General features: G+C 47.8%; 1 protein-coding gene across 5 annotated transcripts in view; it reads right to left on the bottom strand.

Annotated features, from left to right (window-relative positions):
• RBM4 (RNA binding motif protein 4) overlaps nucleotides 1–16,273 on the bottom strand; it is a 71,161-nt gene extending 54,888 nt beyond the window's left edge. For 4 of the 5 annotated variants that reach the window (XR_013523512.1, XR_013523510.1, XM_054241081.2 and 1 more), the window contains exon 1: nucleotides 15,846–16,273. Coding sequence is in view for 3 of the 5 variants with exons in the window: in XM_054241081.2 (XP_054097056.1) it covers nucleotides 15,846–16,182 (337 nt within the window). In the remaining 2 variants the exon portion in view is untranslated. Of the gene's footprint in view, nucleotides 1–6,029; nucleotides 6,912–7,684; nucleotides 9,150–15,845 lie in introns of those variants that run through there. The other variant, XM_002807374.6, reaches the window with a different exon arrangement.
• Nucleotides 16,274–25,077: the final 8,804 nt, after the last annotated feature.

The following is a 25,077-nucleotide window of genomic DNA, read 5'->3' as shown; positions in this document are numbered from 1 at the left end:
AGCCCTCTTTGACACCTTTGAAGGCCCCCTACACTATCAATAACCTTTCTTTTCCATACTCACAAGAATTGTTCCCAGAACACAAAACAGTATTGCAAAAGACTGGAGGTGGCCAAAACTAACATGGTCCAGTAGCCAAATCACTTCTAGGTACCCCTAATTACAGAAATTCACTGCCTTCACTGTTAGAAGTGTGTGCTGCACTCACACTGACATCCAAAATCTTTGGATCAGCTGTGTGCTGTTCCACTAGGCCATCCCAGAGAATATTCTAACGCATTTATATGAGATAAGATTTAACGAAAAGTGACTATATATACATGTGTCACATGTTCTCATTTGATTCTCCCAATAGTAGTATATCATAACGATTATAAACAAAGCCCTAGATGGTTCCAATGTCTGGTTCAGTTCCTTGAGACACCAACTTTTTACCCATTTGATCCTCAACTACCCAGCTGAGGCCTGGCATGGTGGTTCAGGCCTGTAATCCCAGCACTTTGGGAGGCCAAGGCAGGTGGATAACAAGGTCAAGAGATCAAGACCATACCGGCCAACATGGTGAAACCCATTGCTAGTAAAAATACAAAACATTAGTTGAGCGTGGTGGAGCGTACCTGTAGTCTCAGCCACTCGGGAGGCTGAGGCAGGGGAATCACTTGAATCTGGGAAGTGGAGGTCATACTGAGCCGAGATTTCGTCACCGCACTCCAGCCTAAATGACAAAGCAAGACTCCATCTCAAAAAAAAAAAAAAAAAACAAAGAATAGTAACTAAGGCCAGGTGTGGAGGATCACACCTGTAATCCCTACACTCTGAGGTTGAAGTGGGAGGATCACTGAGGTCAGGAGTTCAAGACAACCCTGGCCAACATGGTGAAACTCCATCTCTACTAAAAATACAAAAATTAGCCAGATGTGGTGGTACATGCCTGTAGTTCCAGCTACTCAGGAGGCTGAGGCAGGAGAATTGCTTGAACCCAGGAGATTGCAACAAGCCGAGATCGTGCCACTGCACTCTAGCCTAGGCAATACAAGACTCTGTCTCAAAAAAAAAAAAAAAACAGTCACTTAACCAACAGCCTCAACTTCCCCATTTAGAAAATAGCTGGCCTGGCACAGTAGCTCATAGCTGTAATCCAAGCACTTTGGGAGGTTATGGATCACAAGGTCAACAGATCAAGAACATCCTGGCCAACATGGTGAAACCCTGTCTCTACTCAAAACACAAATATTAGCTGGGCATGGTGATGCATGCCTGTAGTCTCAGTTAGTCTAGAGGCTGAGGCAGGAGAAACACTTTAACCCAAGAGACTGAGGTTGCAGTGAGCCCAAATAACGCCACTGCACTCCAGCCTGGGCAGACAAGAGCAAGACTCTGGCCAAAAAAAAAAAAAAAAAGACAGGCAAAGTGGCTCATATGCCTGTAATCCCAGCACTTTGGGAGGCCGAGGCAGGCGGATCACCTGAGGTCGGGAGTTCAAGACCAGCCTACATGAAGAAACCCTGTCTTTAGTAAAAAATACAAAATTAGCCGGGCGTGGTGGTAGATGCCTATAATCCCAGCTACTCAGGAGGCTGAGACAAGAGAATCGCTTGAACCCAGGAGGCAGAGGTTGCAGTGAGCTGAGATCGAGCCATTCCACTCCAGCCTGGGCAACAAGAGCGAAACTCCGTCTCAAAAAAAAAAAAAAAAGGCTGGGCGTGGTGGCTCAAGCCTGTAATCCCAGCACTTTGGGAGGCCGAGGTGGGTGGATCACGAGGTCAACAGATTGAGACCATCCTGGTCAACAAGGTGAAACCCCGTCTCTACTAAAAATACAAAATTAGCTGGGCATGGTGGTACACGCCTGTAGTCCCAGCTACTTGGGAGGCTAAGGCAGGAGAATTGCTTGAACCCAGGAGGCGGAGGTTGCGGTGAGCCAAGATCGTGCCATTGCACTCCAGTCTGGGTAACAGCAGAGAAACTCCATCTCAAAAGAAAAAAAAAAAAAATAGCTAATGCATGTGAGTTGCTATAAAGAGTAAATATAATTTGTTTTGGCTGTACTAATTTAACATAAATTTAGTTTGTTGTATTAACATATGTATTTATTGTAGTTAGGTATTACCCTCATTTTATAGATAACAAAACAAAGGCAGTGTTCTGATATGTTCAAGATCACACAGCCAAGAAGAGGTAGAAGATTCAAATTCAGGAAACCTCCTGTAGTCCCATCTATTTGGGAGCCTGAGGTAGGAAGATCTCTTGTGCCATGTGTTTAAGTGTAGCCTAGGCAACATACTGAGACCCTTTTTAAAAAAACAAACAAACAAAAACAAAAAACTTACTTTTGTTTGTACGTTTTCCTCAGATGGGATTTCACTCTGTTCCTCAGGCTGGAGTGCAGCGGCATGATCTTCGCTCACTGCAAACTCCACCTCCCAGGCTGAAGAGATCCTCCAGCCTCAGCTAGACTACAGGCACTACTGGTATGTACCAACACAGCCAGCTAATTTTTAATTTTTTTGTAGTGAAGTTTCCTCATGTCGCCCAGGATGGTCTAGAACTCCTGGACTCAAGGGATCCGACTGCCTTGACTTCCCAAACTGCTGGGATTGCAGATGTGAGCCACGACGCCGGCCCCAAGTCGGTTTTCTTTTTTTGGGGGGGAGGGGAGACGACGACGGAGTCTCCATCCAGTGGTGTGATCTCAGCTCACTGCAACCTCTCTGCTCAGGTTCAAGCAATTCTCCTGCCTCAGCCTCCGGAGTAGCTAGGATTACAAGCACCTGCCACTGTGCCCGGCTAATTTTTATATTTTTAGGAGATACAGGTTTCACCATCTTGGCCAGGCTGAACTCCTGACCTCAGACCTCCTGCCTCGGCCTCCCAAAGTGCTGGGATTACAGGTGTGAGCCACCAAACCCAGCTCCAAGTCAGTTTTTAAATCAAATCATGTCTCCAGAAAATTTAACCACCTGGGACTACTGCCACATCCTCTCCTTCCTTACCTACCACTTGCCTATCAATAATTATTCATATAAATTAGCTCACTGAGCTAGGTCCTGCCTCCCAGAATATAAATCCCTCAAGGTCAGCCCAAGGCCTGCCTCAGGTAGCTGAGCAAGGCATGCATTCATTCACTCATTCATTCATTTATTCATTTATTCAGACAGGGTCATGCTCTGTCACACAGGCTGAAGTGCAGTAGGTACGATCATAGCTCACTGTAACCTTAAACTCCTGAGTTCAAGCAATGCTTTTGCTTCAGCTTCCCAAGTAGCTAGGACTACAGGTACATCCCACCACACCTGGCTTTTTTCTGTAGACAGAAGGTCTCACTGTATTGCCGAAGCTGGTCTCTAGCAAATACTCCTACCTCAGCTTCCCAAAACGCTGGGAATTACAGGTGTGAGCTACCACAACTGGCCACATTTGAAGCACTACAGATAGAGAATATCATTTAAATCTAGACATGAAACACAGTTTTTTTTGTTTGTTTGTTTTATAGAGACAGGGTTTCTCCATGTTGGTCAGGCTGATCTTGAACTCCCAACCTTAGGTGATCCACTCGTCTCAGCCTCCCAAAGTGCTGGGATTACAGGCGTGAACCACCACACCCGGCCGAAACCCAGTTTTAAGAATTCTTTTCTGGAAAATTCTATAGACTTTTACCCTTTATGACCTTTCAAAGGTACCTATAGATTGTGAAATTCAGTTTTCCGTATGTTGCACAGTATACTAGGTCCATAAATCTAGTAAACCTGTTTTCATTATGACCTCATCCATCCCATGATGTCCACTTATTTGGCTTAATAGGACAAAATGCCTGGAGAACCAACCAACAGTCTGTGGCAGAATCTAAGTGATGGATTTTACTAGAATGGTAGCCTACTTAGAAAGGCTGAACCCCTCAGTGATAGTCCCATTACCTTCATTACAAGAGATGGTCTCAAGCCCACCACACAGAATTTTAAACCAGGTACAAACTTCAGAAGAGAGCAGCCTGACAAGGTTAAAAGCCTCTAGGTGGTCTTGTTCTAGGAATAAACCAACTAAAACTTCTCCAATGAAGGCCAACTTGTAAAGGTGATAGGTGGAGAAGTTGAATCATCTGAAGATAGTTTATTTTCCCAAAATACACATTCAGTTAACTGTCCTTCCATTCACTCAACACAACTTTCCCCACGTTATATATAGGGCTTGAAATCAGCAATCAACAAAGCAAAGTATGAGAAGCAGGCTATAGGATTAACACAGGTGGCATAATGAAAATAAAAGAGAAGAGGGAGATTTTAAAACAATCTGCAAGAGGAAAGTGACACATGATTTGGCTTTGTAGCTACTCCTGGCTTGAGCAATTAAGGCCCTGAAGGCTGAGGTAGCAGGGGCAGCAGGACCTAAAGATGAAAGGCAGGCAGAGCGCTCATCTGGGCCAGGTCGCTTTGAAGAGCTGGGGCAACGACAGAGAACATCACCACTGGCCCTGAAAGCACATTTAGCTGTTTTATGCAGGAACCAAAGGATTGAGACAGTGGCAGAACCCTCACTGGAGAGAAAGGAAGATGACAGAAAGCCACATTGACAAAGAAAAATTGCAAATACGCAAGCCACAATCATAACCCTACTACCAACCCTCGATTTTCCAGGGTAATAACCAAAGGCAGGCTTATTAGCTTGACCCTCAGACCACCCCATCACCACATAGAAAACAAGAAACTTATCAAAATCCTTCTCCCATTCTTTCCCAGTCCTGCAAAGAAATAAAAAGGAGCAGCTAAGCACCTGAAAGCAAGGCAGTGAGCAGAAAGAAGCAAGGAAAAGAGCCATGGCCCCAGTACTCCCTGAGATTACCCAGTTAGCATCCACAAATAAGAACTCGTGGTCATAAGAGCAAATGCTTTTGCACGCTCGGCAGGGGGAAGAGGACATCTAAGGCAAGATACTCTGTCACAGGGAAGTTCACATGAAGCCAGTGAAGGAGGCAGAAGACAACCCACCTGACCTCCACTTGACTGACACGTACACCTCCCCCACAAAGTCGCCTTGCCCTAGGCTCCCAAATCGAGTCTTTAAAGCCCCTTTTCCCAAAGGAGCATCAGTAAGTTCTTCAGTTGTTTTCAACCCACTCAACCAGTCTTTCATTTACCTATCATTAAGCCCAAACCTCCATCTTGTCCCTGGTTGAACTGTCATTTTTTTTGCCCAGGTCCTCAATCCCCAGCCCTAGAATAAAAGCATAGAAAGAGTCCCCAATTCCTCACCCAACCCTAGTATCACTACTTGGTTATGCTTGCACTCCACCCCTTCCCAGAATCTATACCTTCAAATATAAACCCAGCGAGAAGACATCTGAAAACCCTAACAGAAAGGGATAGAGAAAGGAGTCTCTGGTGACTATAATGGCAGGGGTTGGTAGGACGCAGGAGGATGCTCCATGGTACAACTCAACAGGCAAAATAGCAGCTTTAGGACCAGAATGCCCCATACCTGCTTCAAGTTTTCTCTACCGTTCCTTTTCCCAACCATAAGGCAGTATCAGGCACTCCCATTACCTCCACTCCACTACTGGTTCTTTTCTGGGTCCTAGCCCCAGTACTCATTCAAGCCTACTGCCTAAAGGATCCACTAGTTTGTAAATACCACGGCAGCCCATTCTCCATTTCCTGAGAAGCCAAACCCCAGAACCATCCCATTGGAACACAGGTTATTCCTGAACTGAAGGAAGAGTCAGGGAAAATGGTCAAGCAGAGGCAGAGGAAAATGGGCATTATTTACCGCATTTTGGTGTGACTAACTCAAGCTGAGGGCTGAGGAAGTCCAAGCCATCTGCTCTGGACTCTCTAGTCTGAAAGATGCCAGGCTAGCAGGATGATGATGAGCTAAATTGTTCTGGGCCACAGGGCAATCCTTCTAATTCCCACAATCAAACCCCTTTCCTCATCAGTCCTGGGTCCTCTGACTGCCTACCCTTTAGCTATCATGTCTTCCTGGATGTCAAATTGGCTCCTTTGACACTGAATGCAATCAAGACAATGACAACCAGGTTTCCAAACTGCAAATTGCCCCAAGTTTTATTTGTAGTCCATACAAAAGGGAAAAAAAATTAAGGTTTTCTAACACCACCTACTTGAGGAGATGGGGAAGTGGGACTGTGCCGCTCACCATCAGCTAAAACATTAGTGGTCAGCAGGGACTCGGACACATACCAACTGACTGTCCCAACAGGAACTCAGTCTCAACAGTCTACACAGGGACAGTCAGGGTACCTTGGACTCCTGGCACAGCTTGGCGCATAGGAAATGGTTAAGCTAACCCTTTCCTGGCCTCCTTCCCATCTAAAAACAAAAAGGCGCCGCCGACCTCAGCTGCAGGTTGCTTTCCCATCCAAACGACCTTAAATATCGCGCACAAAAATAAAAGGGAGCCAGGAAAAAAAAACATAAAAGAAATTCCCATTCTTTTATGGGAGATGGGAAGCAGGGTAGAGGGGAAACCGCAGATCTAGAGCCAGTAGCAAGATTTGCTGCTGAGGCGAAGGAACAAAGTAGGTTACTGCCAAACACTCAAAATGATCATCTCTTGGGGAAGGCCCAAATGATAGAGGGGATGAAAAACCGCAACCAGGAAAGGTATGGGCCAGAGTAGTTATAACCTGGGTCTGTACCCTACCCACTTCTTTTCTCCCTCCCTCCCTGTGGTGCCCCATCCCAGGATCGCCCTACATGCGGCGCTGGTAGCCAGAGTGCATCTGAGCCGCCCGCAGGTAATCATTATAGGAGCCCGAATAGCGTGCGTAATCGGAATGGGCATCGGGCAGGCGACGGTAATCCAGCGAGGACTTTGTCGGCGAGCGGCGGAACGAAAGCTGCGACTCTGATAAACGGCGGTAATCAGAGAGCTCGGCTAAACGCCGGTCGGAACCATACCTAGTCGAGAGAAGAAGACAGTTGGTGAATGAGACAATTGAGGGGAGGACTCCAGTTGGGCATGGGGGAGATGCCAATGGGGACAGGGAGGGTATGATCACATTGGTCTCCAACAGATTGGTCTCCTTTTGTCAGAAGGCTCATCACCCTATCCAGGCCAAAAAAAAATCAAGCCTGGCTTCACCTCAGTGGAAAATCAAACCCTCCACTGAAGTCCTCCCCTCTGAACTGGCCAAGGTGGATTTTGGTCCACATTCCCACACCACAGCAAACTATCTCCACCCCTGGGCCCTGCGGAGAAAGACCTTGGTTGTTTATCAACAGAACGGCGGATGAAAGCAAGGTCCCCAACTTCCCAGAGTGGACGCACCTCATACACTTGCCTTTAGCCAGTGAGTGCCAAAGGGACTACTCTTTTACCCCCACCCCTGCCAAAGCCAGGACAACCACATAATAGGCTTAAGGATCCTTGAGACAGTGGGAAGGATATGGGCCAAGGTCCTGCAGGCAGTAGCTCCAATGACACTTGAGCTAGCCTTGACAGGTGACACTGGGCCTGGCCTGACCAGCTGGTACCACCCCAGGCTGAGCACTATGCTCTACCTGAACCCTGGTGACCAGAAAAGTTCATAGGCACTGCTCCCCTCGGCCTCTGGACATCCCACAGAAATAGAGAAGACCGGAGGGACCAATGCCTCATTTCCCTCCCATGCCAACCTCAGCCCCTTGCCCTAAGCCCCAGCTGGGGGCAGGGGCCGGGGGGCATACAGTACCTTTTCGACATGGCGACAGCCTTTTTGTAGGGATCGTCGTAGCTGGCCCGGGGTGGGGAGAGGCGGGTACGCTCATAGGGCGGCGGGGTGCTGTTGGCGTTGGCAACGGCCCCCTGGGACATGGACAGGTAGGCTGCAGACGGCTGACCTGCCCCATCGTAGGCATTGCCTGGCTGGCCGCGGTAGGAGGCAGCAGCCTGGGGATGCTGCTGGGCAGCATAGGAAGCAGCCAATGAGGCTGACGACTGCGTGCGGTAAGGAGCTGCCAGGGTGGCAGAAGGTTGGGCCCCATAGGCAGCTGCGGCACCATAGGAGCCAGTGGCCGCAGCAGCCGACTGAGCCCCATAGGAGCCTGAGAGGCCCATTGATGCTTGGGCCCCATAACTATTCAGCTGGGTCTGGACAACCGGCTGAGCCCCATAGGAGCCAGCCATTGGGGTAGTGGCTTGTGCAGCATAGGCTGCTGGCTGGCTGGCATAGGCGGCAGCTGTGGCTGGCTGTGCCACATAGGCAGCAGGTTGGGAAGAGTAGGAAGCAGCCTGCTGTGCAGCATATGGGGCAGACTGCGCATTGTAAGAGGCCGAGGGCTGGGCATTGTAAGAAGCTGCCTGGGCTCCATAAGCTAGTGAGGAGGCTGCAGACTGAGCCCCATAGGAGGCTGCCTGAGCCCCATAGGAGCCTAAGGAGGAAGCTGCTCCCTGGGTGTTGTAGGAAGAAGCAGCTGCACGAACCCCATAGGAAGAGGCAGCCTGGGTGCCGTAAGAGGATGGCTGGTTACCATAGGAGGCAAGGGAGGAACCCTGAGCCCCATAGGAGTTGAGCGAAGAAGCCGCAGCTGCTTGACCCCCGTAGGAAGAAAGGGCCGAGGCCGAGGGCTGGGCTCCACCATATGGGCCGAGTGAGGAAGCTGCAGCAGACTGGGAGCTAGGACTAGCCAGCTGACCCCTGTATGGGGCCCCAAGGGAGACAGAGGGCTGAGCGCGGTAAGAGGCTGCCTGGGCTGTCATGGGCTGAGTCCGATAGCCAACACCCAAAGAGGCAGAAGGCTGGGCCCTGTAGGCAGCTCCCAGTGACACTGATGGCTGGGCCCGATAGGTAGCTGGCTGGGCCGTCAGAGGAGCCACGTAAGAGGCTCGGGGAGGTGAACGGCGCAGGGGGCTGCGGTCGCGACCAAAGAAGGGTGGTGTGGGCTGACGAGCTTGCCCATCAAAGCCACCAGTGCTGTTGCCAAAAGCCTGCTGGTAGTCGAAGGTGGCAGAGAAGCCACCAGTTCCAGGGAAGGCCGTATCCCCAGCCCCTGGTTTCTTGGTCTTGTCCCCAGACTGGACAGCCAGGCCAGGCCCCTTCTTCTGACCCTTGGTGGAGAGTTCCACGTTGATGCGCTTGCCCTTCACTTCTTTGCCGTTGAGCTGCGCGATTGCGGCTTTGGCATCTGCTTCCTTCTCCATGTGAACAAACGCGTAGTCTGATAAAGCAGCAGACAGAGGGTTAGCAATTAGGGGGGCAGGGCATGCTACCTGATGGGTCCCAAATTGGACACACGACAGCACCCAGCTGTTGCCAGCTACCTCCAAGGCCTCCAAACCCTCCTCTCCAGGAGTGTGTCATAAAATGTGGCTCCCATATAACAAAGCTTCTGACTGTCCCAAGCAGTCATCTTTGCCTACAGCCTTCTTCCCATTCTCCCCTTTGAAAACCCTGTCACCTCACCCAACTTCCTGGTGAGAGAAGAAAAAACAAAGATGAACTGCAACACAGGATAAAAATCTTCACATCTCCTGTAAGTACAAACCAGCAGAACAAAATACAGGTTCCTTGATCAATCAATTCTTCAGTGTTCTCAACCCAAGTTCAGCAAACAGCTTTGAGGCCTAGCCCTCAAACACTGGAAATGACCACTCACATTTCGGTATGACCCACCTCTCAGCCCATGTCCAATTAAGGCAAGAGAGTTAGACTGCAACAAGCAGTTCACAACATTGTTCCAATATGATCTCCCCACTTTTTCACAGTACTTCCCAAGTTTTCAAGGCAATCTCAGGTACAGGAGGACCTCATTTGGGCCTCATAATCCTGTGAGGTAGGCAGGGCAAAGAATCATTATCTCCATTTTACAGGTGGACACACATACATACATGCTCAGAGTTTTTATATGGCTTGCTCCACTCAAAGTGTGTTAAGAGTTAGGACCAGAATCACAGCTTCCCAGTGCCCCTTTGCTACATAATCTACCCCTGATAAGTCAATGTATATAACGCAGGACTGTGTGATATGACTAAAAACTTAGGCTTAGAGGCAGAGAAGATGGACCCTGTGTAAGCCAATAAGGTGTAGGAATAGAAACTAAGCCTACTGGCTGAGTTCATGCCCAGTCCTTTCCCTATCCAAGGCCACATTACATCCTCCACTGTTTCCTCCTTAAGGGACAGAGATATACCTCATACCTTAGGCTTCTGTTCACAGAGCAGACTGCTTACAGGAAAGATTGGTTTCTTACCTATAAGGCATGAAGCTGCAATGACTGCAGCTAGCAGGCTCTGCTAAGCATGTTACCCCTGCAGTTCTCATTAAGATCTGAATAAGCTATGATAGGAGAAGACAGGGTGTGGGTCTCAAAGTTATCTTTATCTACCACATGGAAGGAGAAAACTTCAGGTAGGGAAGGAGTGGGAAGAAATTCTCATGTCCACACTCACAAAGCACAATAGTGCAGGCAGAACCTGAATGATGTCAGAATCCTGCCTGTAGGAAATAAGGCCCTGAGCTTAACCCCACTGTCAACCTGTGGCTACTCTCGGATAGAATCCAATACCAGGATGCTATCTGTCACATTAGTCTAAGAAACAAAGAGCTGGTCAGGCGCAGTGGCTCAGGTCTGTAATCCCAGCACTTTGAGAGGCCAAGGAGGGCAGATCAAGAGGTCAGGAGTTCAACATAGTGAAACCCTGTTTCTACTAAAAATACAAAAAAATTAGCTGGGTACGATGGTGTGCACCTGTAACCCCAGCTACTCGGGAGGCTGAGGCAGGAGAATCACTTGAACCCCGGAGAGAGAGACTGCAGTGAGCCAATATAACGGCACTGTACTCCAGCCTAGCGACAGAGCAAGATTCTGTCTCAAAAAAATTAAAAAATTTAAAAAAAGAAACAGAGGTACCTGGATAGCACAACTAAGAAAAGAAACATTCTTAATAACCTCCAAACAAGGATTCTCATTTTTAGAAACTTTTCATATTGGGATGCCCTACAGAACTCTGTAGCTGCTCCTACAGAAAAAGTCATTTCCCTAGATTTGAAGACAATGCTACAAACCTCAGGATAATGGGGAAAAAAATACAATCAATAAGCAGAAGTCAGAAGTGTGGTATAGCACAAAACGGATCATGAATTAAGAATTAAATGGTCTCAGTTCCAGATCCAGGCACTGACTTGTTATAGGATCTTAAGAAACTTCCCATTTAAGTGCAGTGGCTCATGCTTGTAATGCCAACACTTTGGGAGACCAAGGCAGACGGATCACCTGAGGTCAGGAGTTTGAGACCAGCCTGACCAACATGGTGAAACCCGTCTCTCCTAAAAATACAAAAATTAGCCAGATGTGATGTTGCACACCTGTAATCCCAGCTGAGGCAGGAGAATCACTTGACCTGAGAGGCAGAGGTTACAGTGGGCCAAGATGGCACCACTGTACTCCAGCCTGGGCGACAGAGCAAGACAAATCTCAAAAAAAAAGAAAAAGAAACGAAACGAAACTGGCCAGGCACATAATCCCAACACTCTGGGAGGCCCAGGCAGGCATATGACCTGAGGTCAGGAGTTTGAGACCAGACTGACCAACATGGTGAAACCCCATCTTTACTAAAAATACAAAATTAGCCAGGCATGGTGGCATGCACCTGTAATCCCAGCTACTCAGAAGACTGAGGCAGGAGAATTACTTGAACCTGGGAAGTGGGAGTTGCAGTGAGCCAGGATTGTGCCACTGCACTCCAGCCTGGGCAAAAAGAGCGAAACCACCACAAAAGAAAAGAACAAAATGAATTATCACAACTCTGTCCTCAACACTCCCATGGCCAGAGCCTTATATACTACCTGTGAAAAACAAAGTGTTCCTTTTGGCCTAGCCATAAGGCACTAGAGTCGTCCTGTGATCTCTCAGCTCTACTTTGGTTAGAGTAAGCTAAAAAAAAAAAAAAAAAACCAGCATGTGGCCTAAGATCCTTTTAAAAGCAGAGGCTGGGCCAGGCATGGTGGCTTACTCCCGTAATCCTAATACTTTAAGAGACTGGGTGGAAGGATGGCTTGAGCTCAGGAGGTCAAGGCTGCAGTCAGCCACATCATGCCACTGCACTCTGGCATGAGCAACAAAGCAAGACCCTATCTCTAAATGAATAAGTAAACAAACATATAACAAAAATTTTTTAATAATAAAAAATAAAAATAAAAGCAGAGGCTAAGGCAACCCTCGGGAATGGCAAAACCACCTGGAGATGGGAAGCAGAAAGGCCCAAAGTGAAGACAAAGCAGAAAGAGTTGCTAGAGCTCACAGGCATATGTTGGGGAGAGGGGCCTCCAGGCATTCTGAAGGAATATTAACAAACAATATTATTAGTCCTGATTATTCTAGCTACAAATTCCTGACACTAGAATAAGACAAAAGCTTCCATGGGCTTACAAGATCATTTGGACATCTCACTGTTTCCCTCTTTAGCTGGGTTTTATTGAGACCAAATGGTGAAATTTGAAAATTTAGATTTCACATATACAATTTAAATGACTGCCCAGATGAGTTGTATAACTGATCAAAAAATTTTAAAATCCAGCCTGGGCGTGGTGGCTCACACCTGTAATCCCAGCACTTTGGAAGGCCGAGGCAGGCAGATCACCTGAGGTCAGGAGTTCAAGACCAGACTGGCCAACATAGTGAAACCCCATCTGTACTAAAAATTCAAAAACTAGCCAGGTGTGGTGGCATGCACCTGTAGTCACAGCTATTCGAGAGGCTGAGGCAGAACTGCTTGAACCTAGGAGGCATAGGTTGCAGTGAGCGGAGATTGAGCCACTACTGCAGCCTGGGCGGACAGAACAAGACTCCGTCTCAAAAAATACTAATAAAAAACATGGCTGGGCATGGTGGTTCACGCCTGTAATCCGTTCTTTGGGAGGCCAAGGCAGGCAGATCGCCTGAGATCAAGAGTTCAAGACTAGCCTGGCCAATATGGTGAAACCCTGTCTCTATTAAAAAAATAAAAATAAAAAAAATTTAACAATAAATACAAAATTTAAAAATCAGTCTGATACAATTATAATCAAATTGTATCAGGAAGTTTTTAAGCCTGGAGGGGAAAATGTGAACAGGTTGCCCACCTAACTCAACTGCATCGGTGACAAGCCCCATCACAGTAAAGAGCAAAGCTCAGACCTAGCTATATTAAAGATCCCCTAAGACCCAACAACTCCTAAGACAATAAAGAAAAACCAGAGGTCTTTAGAATTCCAGGGACCCTTGCCTGGGGGAGTTAATTCAAAGAAACTGAAGGAAATCACTGCACTGGGACTATCAACTAAAGTTTTACAGAGATCTCCAAATGGTTTGGTGGCATCATAATCCCTCTAGTACGAATGTTAAGCGAATCCAGAAAAACAAGTTCTCCTATCCTAAGACTAAAAATCTTAAACTTGAAACTACAGAACTCTGTATAGGAAGAAGAAACAGTCACTCACAAAAATGAAAAGGAGATATTTTCCTCTTTTGTCTTTCAGATCTCCCCTGAAGTCTGTAGTGGTTCCGGAAGCTGTTCATCTTTGAACACCCAATAGGAGGAAGCTGTGGAGTGGTTACCATCCACTGTTGCTATTGAGATTTCTGTTCTACAAATCCCATCTAAGCTCCTGGAGTAACCAAGCAACTACGCTGTTTTTTTTTCCAGTGAAATAAAACAGAGCTGGTTGTCCAGCTTGACAACCCCAAGTTTCTGTGCTTTTCACAGCCCTGTCAGCCAACATGAGAAGACTCAATCAAATGACCTTCCCAGCCCAAGAAATGAGTACACTCTTCAGAGAATCAGTTGCTTCTGCTACACTCCCAACTTTCAACCCTCACTTTCTTTCATCATAAAGATATAAAAAGGCATCAGTGGAGATGATGTTCAAATCTTTCCCAGTCTCTTACATTGAAGTGTATCAGGAGCTCTGCTACACAACAGTATAACTACAAATAGTTGACCACCATTCCCTGAGCAAGTCAATGCATTTCTGCTAATCAACTGTTTACAAAGGAACAAAATGCACAAATCTCCCTTTAACTCTCACAAGGAGCCAGCCAGGAGCTCTAAAAATTCATGTGCAGTTATGCACTTCACCCCCATTGTCACTTGGTGTTGGGTCCCAAGCAAATTCAGGCAAATTTTTGGCTTTCTTTACCACCTGAAAACAAGCAAGAAGCTTGAGTTCCAGGATGACTGTCTTTTCAGATGTTTGACTCTAGACTCTCAACCTAGTAGGCACCCTACCTAACAACCACATAAGAAACTTGGTAAGTCAATTAAAAACAAAACTCTCCTAAAGACTCATATACCCCACCCTTTTGCTGGACAACTACCCAATCTGAGACCCTCCCCCACGCTTTTACTCTAATCAAAAGCAAAAATCCATGCACCATACAGCCTGCCTCAGAGCACCCAGCAGGAAAGCCCGATTCCGGATAGTCGTGGACTTGTATAACCTGAGTTGAGGAAAATAGAATGCAGTATTAATGCAGAACAAGGACTTGTTCCTAGCAGTGGACACTATGACCCTTTATATTTCCCCCACTTAAAGAAAAGACTAGGAATGGCCCCAAAGATATGCCTTTCCAGGACAGCAAATAAAATATCTTGCTGGGATGAATAAGCACCTGCACCCACACTGGTTTCCTATCCCTGAAACTTCTCACACAGGGTATGAGCAGGTATGAACCCACCAGGAGTAGGGCATCAGATACTCCCAGGGGGCATCCTCCAAGATGACAGGGCAAAGTTAACGCCGATCTGTTCCCAAGTGGAGCAGAGACTGGCCACCTACACAAGGGCTGACCCACCCAACCTTGCCAATGTAAAAGACCAAGAGCTTAGGGGATAAAAACTCAGGCTATGAAAAAAAATCAACTGGGCCCCTAGTCAGGCTTAAATTCTGGTGACACATTTTTCTCGAAGAAAAGGCAAACTAGGGATCTGCCTGAGGATTAAACTACTCAAGCAATGACTACTACTGATTCAGTAAATCGTGTTTAGCCACGAAGACCTCTCACATACCCCGCTCCAGGACCCCCTGAGCCAGAGTATGCCCCCTTGCAAAGTCACCAAGCTTATGAAAGAATGACACTGCCCTGGGGCACTGGCTTGGCATATGAAAACTACGCAGAAGGGGCCTTCTTAAAACAAGCTTCCTTGCACATGCAAAAGGCTGGGGTTTCCAGCTGACAGATTAAAATCGAGCCCAAAGAAAAATCCCAAGTTTGAGGGAGGAGTAAAGAACAGAGATGCCACACCTAACCCACTTAACACTGAAAGGCCAAAGTAGTTCGGAAGGGGCCCCTCTCGTACCCACGTGTAACTGTGCCCCATGAGAGACCCACGCCAGACAATACTAAAAGACCCCAGCCCGAGAAACGTCCAAGGGCCCCGTTACCTTCCGCTTGAGCACATTCATCGGGAGGGAACACGAGGGCGGCCTTGGGGCGTCAGCCCCCACCTTTTCCCTCTTCCCTTGCTCTGACCGACGTCTGGAGAGGAAGTGGGGAAGTGGAGAAATCTTCCCCGCTTCATGATCCGGCTTGTGCCCGTCACTTCCCAATTTCCGCTGGGTGCCAGGCCCAGGAGACCAGGAGAAGGCGCGCCCCCGGTACACTCGCAAGGCTCTCAGGCGCGTCCCCGGCCCCGTAGCTTGGCTCGCAGTGGCCGCCGCACCCACCCAGAGCCGCTTCCTCCTACTTGGTGGACGGTTCCTGGACCGCAGGGGAGGAGGGTGGCTCTACCCAACGCACCCCCAACACCTCCGGCCTGCTCCCGCGCACATCCCCACCCCACCCAACCGCGAAGTGACCGACCCCCGGGTAAGAGGCGTGGCTAACAGGCAGAGTGCCCCGAGCGCGCCCCCGCCCCCGCGCGCGCCTCCGCGTTACCTTTCACCACGTCACACTCGATGACGCGTCCGCGGCGCTCGAAGAGGCTGCGCAGTTCCTGGCTCGTGCATGCAGCCGACACATTGCCCACGAAAATCTTCCAAGTATTGAGAGGCCTTGGGCGCGACATCTCCACCACGAGCGCGCGCCCCGGCCGCAGCTCGTGGCCATGCAACGCTTCAATTGCGCGCAGCGCGCCCGCGTTCTCGCGCATGTGCACGAAGGCGAACTGTTTCATGACGGCGCAGCTCATGACCGTGCCGTAGGGCGCAAAGAGGGCTGCCAGCTCCTCCGGAGTCGTATCCGCCCCGTCGACATTGCCCACAAATATCTTCATCTTGTCGCCGCAGCCGCCTTCCCGGAGAGCGCGGACCTCTCCTTCAGCGACAAGCGAAACGTCCGAACGACCGGCAGTCCTCCCCAGGAATGGCTGGCGACCGAGAACCCCGCCGCGCAGGCGCCCTGGCCTAGCCAATGGGAACGCGCATCCCGCGCGTCCAGCGACCAATCAGAGACACTGAGAGAAGATGCACTCAAGCACAGCCAATCTCAGAGGGTCTAGAGCCCGCTCGTTAGCTGAGGGGGCGGGAAATGGGACGACGGCGCGCGACCAACCGCCACAGCTGAGGGGGAGGGGAAGGGAGGGCTGAAGAGAGGAGAACGCGCGCGAGTGGTGCTGGCGGTAGAGGCCTAGTTTGTGAGGCGGCCTCTAGCCCGGGTGGGGCTGGGACCGACGGGCTCCAAGGGAAAAACTTTGTTCAGTTGGAAGTCAGGGCTCCTCCCATTCTGGCAGCCCCGTCCAAACCCGCGCCTGGAGGTGGCCGCGTGAGTGCCCCGGGGAAGACTAGGCCTGGCGGGAGAAACCAGGACAAGATGTCTTGAGTCGGCAAACGGCTCCCAGGACTGTGCTCGGCGCTGCGAGGGGACCTGAGGCAGGCCCCGGAGAAGCCCTCGTGCCAGTTATTCATGATTTGGAAACATTCCCTGGGGTTGCTGAGGTCTTGGCAGACGGTGAAAATCAAAGGCCTCTGCCCTGATGGAATTTCCAATCAAGAAATAATGGAATGACACGATATTGTACGTTTAAAGTTTTTCACAATAGACAGTTTAATAAACTGGGAAACGAGGCCGGGCGCGGTGGCTCCCGCCTGTCATCCCAGCACTTCGGGAGGCCGAGGCGGGCAGATCACCTGAGGTCGGGAGTTTGAGACCGGCCTCGCCCACAGGGCGAAACCCCTTCTCTACTAAAAACACAAAATTAGCTGGGCGTGTTGGCGGGTGCCTGTAATCCCAGCTACTCGGGAAGATGAGGAAGGAGAATCGCTGGAACCTGGAAGGGAAAGGTTGCGATGAGCCAAGATCGTGCCACTGCACTCCAGCCCGGGCGACAGAGCGAGACTCTGGCTCAAAAAAATCGTAATAATAAAATAAGCTTTAAGAAAGAAAAGAGGGGCAGTACTCTGTTATCTCCCGAAATCCAAACTGCTAGCAATATTCCCAGAACAGGATATCCGCAAACCCCTAGCTGCACAGTAAGCAAAACCATTTAATTTATTTCGAGACGGAGTTTAACTCTTGTCACCCAGGCTGGAGTGTAGTGGCACTATCTTGGCTCACTGCAGCCTCCGCCTCTCGGGTTCAAGCTGTTCTCCCTGCCTCAGCCTCCACAGTAGCTGGGACTACAGGCGCGCACCACCATGCCCAGCTAATTTTTGTATTTTTAGTAGACACGGGGTTTCACCACGTTGGCCAGGCCGGTCTCGAACTCCTGACCTCAGGCCATCTGCCGGACTCAGCCTCCCAAAGTGCTGGGATTACAGGTGTGAACCACCGTGCCCAGACAGCATAGCCATTTTAAAGGTTCATGGGGACAGTTCCATGTTTGCTGGTGGGGTTAGAGTCAGAACGCTAAAACAGAGAAAATCTGTTTGTCTTACAGTTTTCTTCATCTTAAAATGGCAACTCCATACTTCCAGAGTAAGAGTAAATTAAAAGTGAGTTAGTATTCGTGACTCTAACTTCCAGAGTGAGTTAGTGTTAATTCCTCTAACTTCCGGAGTTAGAGTTAGTGATACCTGTAGGTGCTTTTAATTTTTCTAGTAGCCACCTTTTAAAAGGTGAAAAGAAACAAGTAAAATTAATTTTAGGCTGGGTGCAGTGGCTCATGCCTGTAATCCCAGCACTTTGGGAGGCTGAGGCAGGGAGATGGCTTGAGCACGGGACGTTGAGGCCAGCCTGGGTAACATGACAAAAACCCGTCTCTACAAAAAATTTTTAAAAATTAGTTGGCGTGGTGGTGCACCTGTAGTCTCAGATACTCTGGAGGCTGAGGTGGGAAGATCACTGGAGACTGGAAGATCCAGGCTGTAGTGAGGCATGATCTCATCACCGTACTCCAGTCTAGGCAATAGAGCAAGACTCTATCTCCAAAAGAAGCAAAACAACAGCAACAACAAAACTGCAAACATTTCTTTCAGATCAGCCAAGCCAAGCTAGACACTTCACAGATGAGAAACTCACTGAGGGCTGGAGGAAGGAAGAGGGTTACCCACCTGGACCATAAAGCTGAACTAGGGCTAGTTTAATGCTCTTTCCATTACTCTAGGTCAAGGAGTCAGATCCTTATGCTTATTCCCCAGCATTCTGATTTGCCAGGTCTATGAAGTTTGGCAAGATTCTTTACCTCTATTTAATTAATTGATTGATTTAGAAACAAGAATTTCACTCTGTTACCCAGGTTAGAGTGCAATGGCATCATTACAGCTCACTGTAACCTTAAAATCTGTATGTATATCTGGGGGTGGTGGTGCACCTGTAGTCCAAGCTACTTGAGAGGCTGAAGGGGAAGGAATCACCTGAGCCCAGGATTTTAAGGTTACATATATATGTATATATATTTTGAGATGGAATCTCACTCTGTCGCCCAAGCTAGAGTGCATGGTGGGATCTTGGCTCACTGCAACCTCTGCCTGCCAGGTTCAAACAATTCTCTTGCCTCAGCCTCCAGAGTAGCTGGAACTACAGTTGTGCACCACCACAACCAGCTAATTTTTGTATTTTTAGTAGAGACGGGTTTTCACCATGTTAGCCAGGTTGAACTCCTGATCTCAAGTGATTTGCCCACCTCAGCCTCCCAAAGTGCTGGGATTACAGGCATGAGCCACCCACCATGCCCAGCTACCCCCCCAGATAATTTCTTAATTTTTACTTTGTAGAGACGGCGGTTGATTTGTTGCCCTGGCTGCTCTCGAACTCCTGACCTCAAGTGATCCGCCAGAATCAGCCTCCCAATGTGCTGGGATTACAGACGTGACCCACCACACCCAGCTAGAGTGTTCACATCTATGAGTATCACCTTCCTTACCTATAAAATAACTGGCCTTGCCACTTGTTTTTAGATATAAGAGTTTTTTTTAATTGTAAATTTGGCTGGGTGTGGTGGCTCATGCCTGTAATTCTAGCACTTTGGGAGGCTCGGGCAGGAGGATCACTTGAGCTCAGGAATTTAAGACCAGCCTGGGTACCTAGTGAGACCCCCATCTATACAAAAAGAATTTTAAAAAATTAGTCAGGTGGCCTGGGCGTGGTGGCTCACGCCTGTAATCCAAGCACTTTGGAGGCCAAAGCGGGTGGATCACCTGAGGTTGGGAATTCAAGACCAGCCTGACCAACATGGTGAAACCCCGTCTTCAAAAATAAATAAATAAATAATAAAAAAATTAGCCAGGTGTGGTGGTGTGTGCCTGCAATCCCTGCTACTCTGGAGGCTGAGGTAGGAGAATCACTTGAGCCCAGGAGGTTAAGGCTGTAGTGAGCTGTGATCGCACCACCACTGCACTCCAGCCTGCGCAACACGGTGAGACCTATATCTAATAAAAATTTATCTTGTCAAGTATGTATGAAGCATAAGGCCATTTTTAACAATAACAAGGTGCTGGAAAATGTTGAACATGATGTAAGACACATAGTAAGAAGCCTGGCTGGGCACAATGGCTCATGCCTATACCAGCCCTTTGGGAGGCCAAGGCAGGAGGATCACTTGAGCCCAGGAGTTTGAGACCAACCTGGGCAACCCAGGGAGACCCCATGTCTTAAAAAATATATAAATTGGCCGGGTACAGTGGCTCACACCTGTATCTCAGCACTTAGGGAGGCCAAGTCAGGCAGATCATGAGTTCAAGAGATCAAGACCATCCTGTCCAATATGGTGAAACCCCATTTCTACAAAAAATACAAAAATTAGCCGACAGCGCTGGTGTGTGCCTATAATCCCAGTCACCTAAGAGATGGGCTGAAGCACAAGAATCACCTGAGAGGCAGAGGTTGCAGTGAGCTGAGATTGTACCACTGATCCAGCCTGGGGGACAGAGCAAAACTCTGTCTCAAAAAAAAAAAAAAAAAGAAAGATAAAGAAAAATTAGTCAGGCATAGCAATGTGCACCAGTGGTCCTAGCTGGGAGGCTGAGGCAAAAGGATTGCTTGTGCTCAGGAGTTTCAGGTTGCACAGAGCTACAATGATCATGACACTGGACTCTAGCCTGGGCAACAAACTGAGAGATCATGTCTCAGAAAAAAAAAAAAAAAGGAAAGAAAAGAAAGGAAAAAAAAATAGGTAGGCCATGATGGCTCATGCTTCTAATCCCAGCACTTTGGGAGGCCAAGGCAGGCAGATCACTTGAGGTCAGGAGTTCAAGACCAGCCTGGCCACTATGGTGCCCACCATCTCTACTAAAAATAAAAATAAATTAGCTGGGCGTCATGGCGCATGCCTGTAATCCCAGCTGTGGCAGAAGAATTGCTTGAACCCGGGAAGCAGAGGTTGTGGTGAGCCGAGAGCACACCACTATACTCCAGCTGGACAACAGAGTGAGACTCCATCTCAAAAATAATAAATAAGTTAGCTGGACATGGTGGTGCATACCTATAGTTCCAGATACTTGTGAAGCTAAGGCAGGATGACTGCTTGATCTCATGAGATGGAGGCTACAGTGAGCTATGATCACACCACTATATTCCAGCCTGAATGACAGCAAGACACCATCTGAAATATAAATAAGTAATGTGATTTTTCATCTACAAGGGTATCCTGTGGGCTATTTGATGCAGGACTATCCTGCACATTGAAGGTTGGGAAGTATCCCTAGTCTTCTCCCCATACCAGCACTATCCATCTCCGCCCCCACCTAGCATTGTCACAGCCAGAAGAAATGCCTGTCACAAACTTCCAGAAGTCCCTTATGGGCCATACTATCCCCACTGAGAACCACTGATCTAAATCAAATTTGGTAAACTTAGTTTTGAGTAAAAACAATCTCTGTAATAAAGCAATCTGATAAGGAAAGTCCTTACTTCTTTACAATGAATGGAGAAAAAGGCTAGAGAGAAATTCTGTCATGGAAACTAGAGAGTCCAGTCAAATTTACTTAGGAGATCTTTTCCTAAGTTAATTGTATTAACTAAATTGTGTTAATTTACCTGTGGTTTACTAGGTCATTGTAGCAGATTTATTAATGGTCTCCAATGATATTAGATCCTAACACTTGGATGGAACCAGTAAATGTTACTTTATGTGTTGAAGTCTCTGAAGTTGTGATTAAATCAATGGCTCTTGAGAAGAGATTATCCTGGATGACTCTAGTGGTGTTCAATGCAATCACATGTATTCTTGTAAGAGGGAGGCAGATTTGACACAAATACACAGAGGAAAAGGCAATGGGAAGACAGAGCAGAGTGGATGGTGCTGGGCTTGAAGATTGAAGTGAGATTTGACCACACGCCAAGGAATGCCAGTGACCACACAAAGCTGGAAGAGGCCAGGAAGGGATGTTCCCCTAGAGTTTCTGAAGGAAGCAAACTCTGGCCCACAGCTTGACTTCAGCCCAGTGATACTAAGTTTATACTTCTGGCCTCCAGAACTGTGAGAATACATTTTTGTTGTTTTATTTAACCCACACTTTTTGGTACTTTGTTACAGCTGCCACTGTAACAAAGGCAACTGATTACAGGAAACTAATATAGTTATGACTTAGTAACAACACAGATAAAGACATTTTTACAGCACAGACTTTCATTATTCCATTGCATAGATGTTTTTCTCTGTTAGACATGAGCTTTTCCCTTTTATGTCTTCTTCTTTCCCGCTTTCCACCCTATCATGGAATGTGTGACAATGGGAGGCTTGGAGCTGTGGCACTCTTGCCACCAAAAGGGGACAGGGGACCTGAACAGAAACACACAGTTCATGACGGCAATATCCTGATGTCTGCACACCACCAGACCTGCTCTGAATCCTCAAACCTCCAGACTGTTGATCCAGTGGCATAATTAAATGTCTTAATTGCTTTAGCCACTATTAGGACTGTGTTACTTACTGCAGAATTCATCCTAATGTAGAATTCCACAGACAATAGCAAGACTTAAAATAAGAAATAACAGGCTGGGCACGGTGGCTCACAGCTGTAATCCCAGCACTTTGGGAGGCCAAGGTGGGTGGATCACGAGGTCAGGAGTTTGAGACCAATCTGGCCGACATAGTGAAACCCTGTCTGTACTAAAAAATACAAAAAAAAAAAAAATTAGCCAGGTGTGGTGGTGTGCACCTGTAAGCCCAGTTTCTTGGGAGGCTGAGGCAGGAAAATCCCATGAACCTGGGAGGCAGAGGTTGCAATGAGCTGAGATCTCACCATTGCACTCCAGCCTGGGCAACAGTGTGAGATGCCATCTCAAAACAAAAAAACACAGTAATGTTATTTTAAAATATGGAGGTAAAGGCCGGGTGCAGTGGCTCACGCCTATAATCCCAGCACTTTGGGAGGCCGAGGCGGGTGGATCACGAGGTCAAGAGATCGAGACCATCCTGGTCATCGAGGTGAAACCCTGTCTACTAAAAATACAAAAATTAGCTGGGCATGGTGGCATGTGCCTGTAATCCCAGCTACTCGGGAGGGTGAGGCAGGAGAATTGCTTGAACCCAGAAGGCAGAGGGTGCAGTGAGCCGAGATCGCACCATTGCACTCCAGCCTGGGTAACAAGAGTGAAACCCCATCTCAAATAAATAAATAACATACAAAATTAGGCTGGGCACAGTGGCTCATGCCTCTAATTCCAGCACTTTGGGAGGCCGAGGCAGGCAGATTATTTAAGGTCAGGAGTTTGAGACCAGCTTCACCAACATGGCAAAACCACATCTCTACTAAAAATACAAATATTAGCCAGGCATGGTAGCAGGTGCCTTTAATCCCAGCTATGTGGGAGGCTGAGACATGAGAATCGCTTGAACCTAGGAGGCAGAAATTGCAGTGAGCCGAGATCATACTACTGGACTCCAGCCTAGGCAATAGAGTGAGACTCAGTCTCAAAAAAAAAAAAAAAAAAAAAAAGTTAGCTGGGGCATGCTGGCATATGCCTATCGTCCCAGCTAAGGCTGGACGAGCACTTGAGGCCAAGAGTTTGAGGTTACAGTGAGCTATAATCGTGCCAGTGTACTCCAGCCGGAGCGACAAAGTGAGACCCTGTCTCGAAAAAACAAACAAAAAAAAGTTTAAGGAAATTTAATGAAGTTACAAATAGATATTATGATTTAAAGGAGTTGTATGGAGCCAACCTGAGTTTTATTAGGTTTGCTACATTTAAAAAAGGTGAAGGTATCTAAAAAAAAAAAAAAAGTGAAGGTAATAATTTTTGTTTGTTTGTTTGTTTGTTTTTTGAGACGAAGCCTCACTCTATTGCCCAGGCTGGAGTACAGTGGCGTGATCTCGGCTCACTGCAACCGCCACCTCCCGGGTCCAAGCGATTCTCCAACCAAGTCTCCCCAGTAGCTGGGACTACAGGCACCTGCCACCAAGCCCAGCTAATTTTTTTGTATTTTTAGTAGAGACGGGGTTTCACCACATTAGCCAGGACAGTCTTGATCCCCTGACCTCATGATCTGCCCGCCTCGGCCTCCCAAAGTGCTGGGATTACAGGCAAGAGCCACTGCGCCTGGCCAATAGTTATTTCTTTTAGATTTATAAATAGAACAATAAACTTTGTATTTGGGATTTAAATTTAAAAAACTAGGTTGTAAATGTGTCACATTATTGTTATTATTATTATTTTGAGACAGAGTCTCCCTCTGTTGCCCAGGCTGGAGTGCAGTGGCCTGATCTCAGCTCACTGTAAACTCCACCTCCAAGGTTCCAGCAATTCTCCTGCCTCAGCCTCCCAAGTAGCTGGGAATACAGGCACCCCCACCATGCCCAGCTAATTTTTGTATTTTTAGTAGAGACGGGGTTTCATCATATTGGCCAGGATGATTTCAATCTCTTAACCTCGTGATTTATCCATATCGGCCTCCCAAAGTTCTGGGATTACAGGCATGAGCCACTGTGCACAGTCCTATTAATATTTTTTGAGATGGAGTCTCACTCTGTCGCCCAGGCTGGAGTACAGTGGTGCAATCTTGGCTTACTGCAACCCCTGCCTCCCGAGTTCACGTGATTCTCCTGCCTCAGCCTCCCAAGTAGCTGAGACTACAGGTGTGTGCCACCACACCCACCTAATTTTTTGTATTTTTTAGTAGAGACAAGTTTCACCATGTTAGCCAGGCTGGTCTTAATCTTCTGACCTCATGATCCGCCTGCGTCAGTCTCCCAAAGTGCTGGGATTACAGGCATGAGCCACCGCACCCAATTTACTTTATTTTTTATGTTTTGAGCCGGGGTCTCCCTCTATTTCCCAGGCTGGAATGCAGTGTTTCCATCTCAGCTCACCACAACCTACACCTCCCAGGTTCAAGTGATTCTCCTGCCTCAGCCTCCCAAGTAGCTGGGATTACAGGCGTCTGCCACCGTGCCTGGCTAATTTTTCAGTAGAGATGGAGTTTCGCCATGTTGACCAGGCTGGTCTTGAACTCCTGACTTCAGGTAATCTGCCAGCCTTGGCCTCTCAAAGTGCGTGGATTACAGACGTGAGCCACTGTGCCTGGCCAAATGTATGACTTGAATAAAATTGAATAGTAATTGTATCAGTTTCCGGTGACTCCTATAACAAAGTGTGAACTAAAACTATATAAACTTTTTTTTTTTGGATATAGAGTTTAACTCTGATGCCCAGGCTGGAGTGCAGTGGCCTGATCTCAGCTCACTGTATCCCTCTAGCTCCTGGATTCAAGTGATTCCCTTGCCTCAGCCAGTGAATAGCTGGTATTACAGGCATGCACCACCATACCCTGCTAATTTTTGTATTTTTAGTA

This window comes from Callithrix jacchus, chromosome 10 (assembly GCF_049354715.1).
Source record: "Callithrix jacchus isolate 240 chromosome 10, calJac240_pri, whole genome shotgun sequence".
Classification (NCBI taxonomy): Eukaryota; Metazoa; Chordata; class Mammalia; order Primates; family Cebidae; genus Callithrix; species Callithrix jacchus.
The sequence above is the reverse complement of the archived record's forward strand: the minus strand, read 5'-3'. Positions and strand labels throughout refer to the sequence as shown.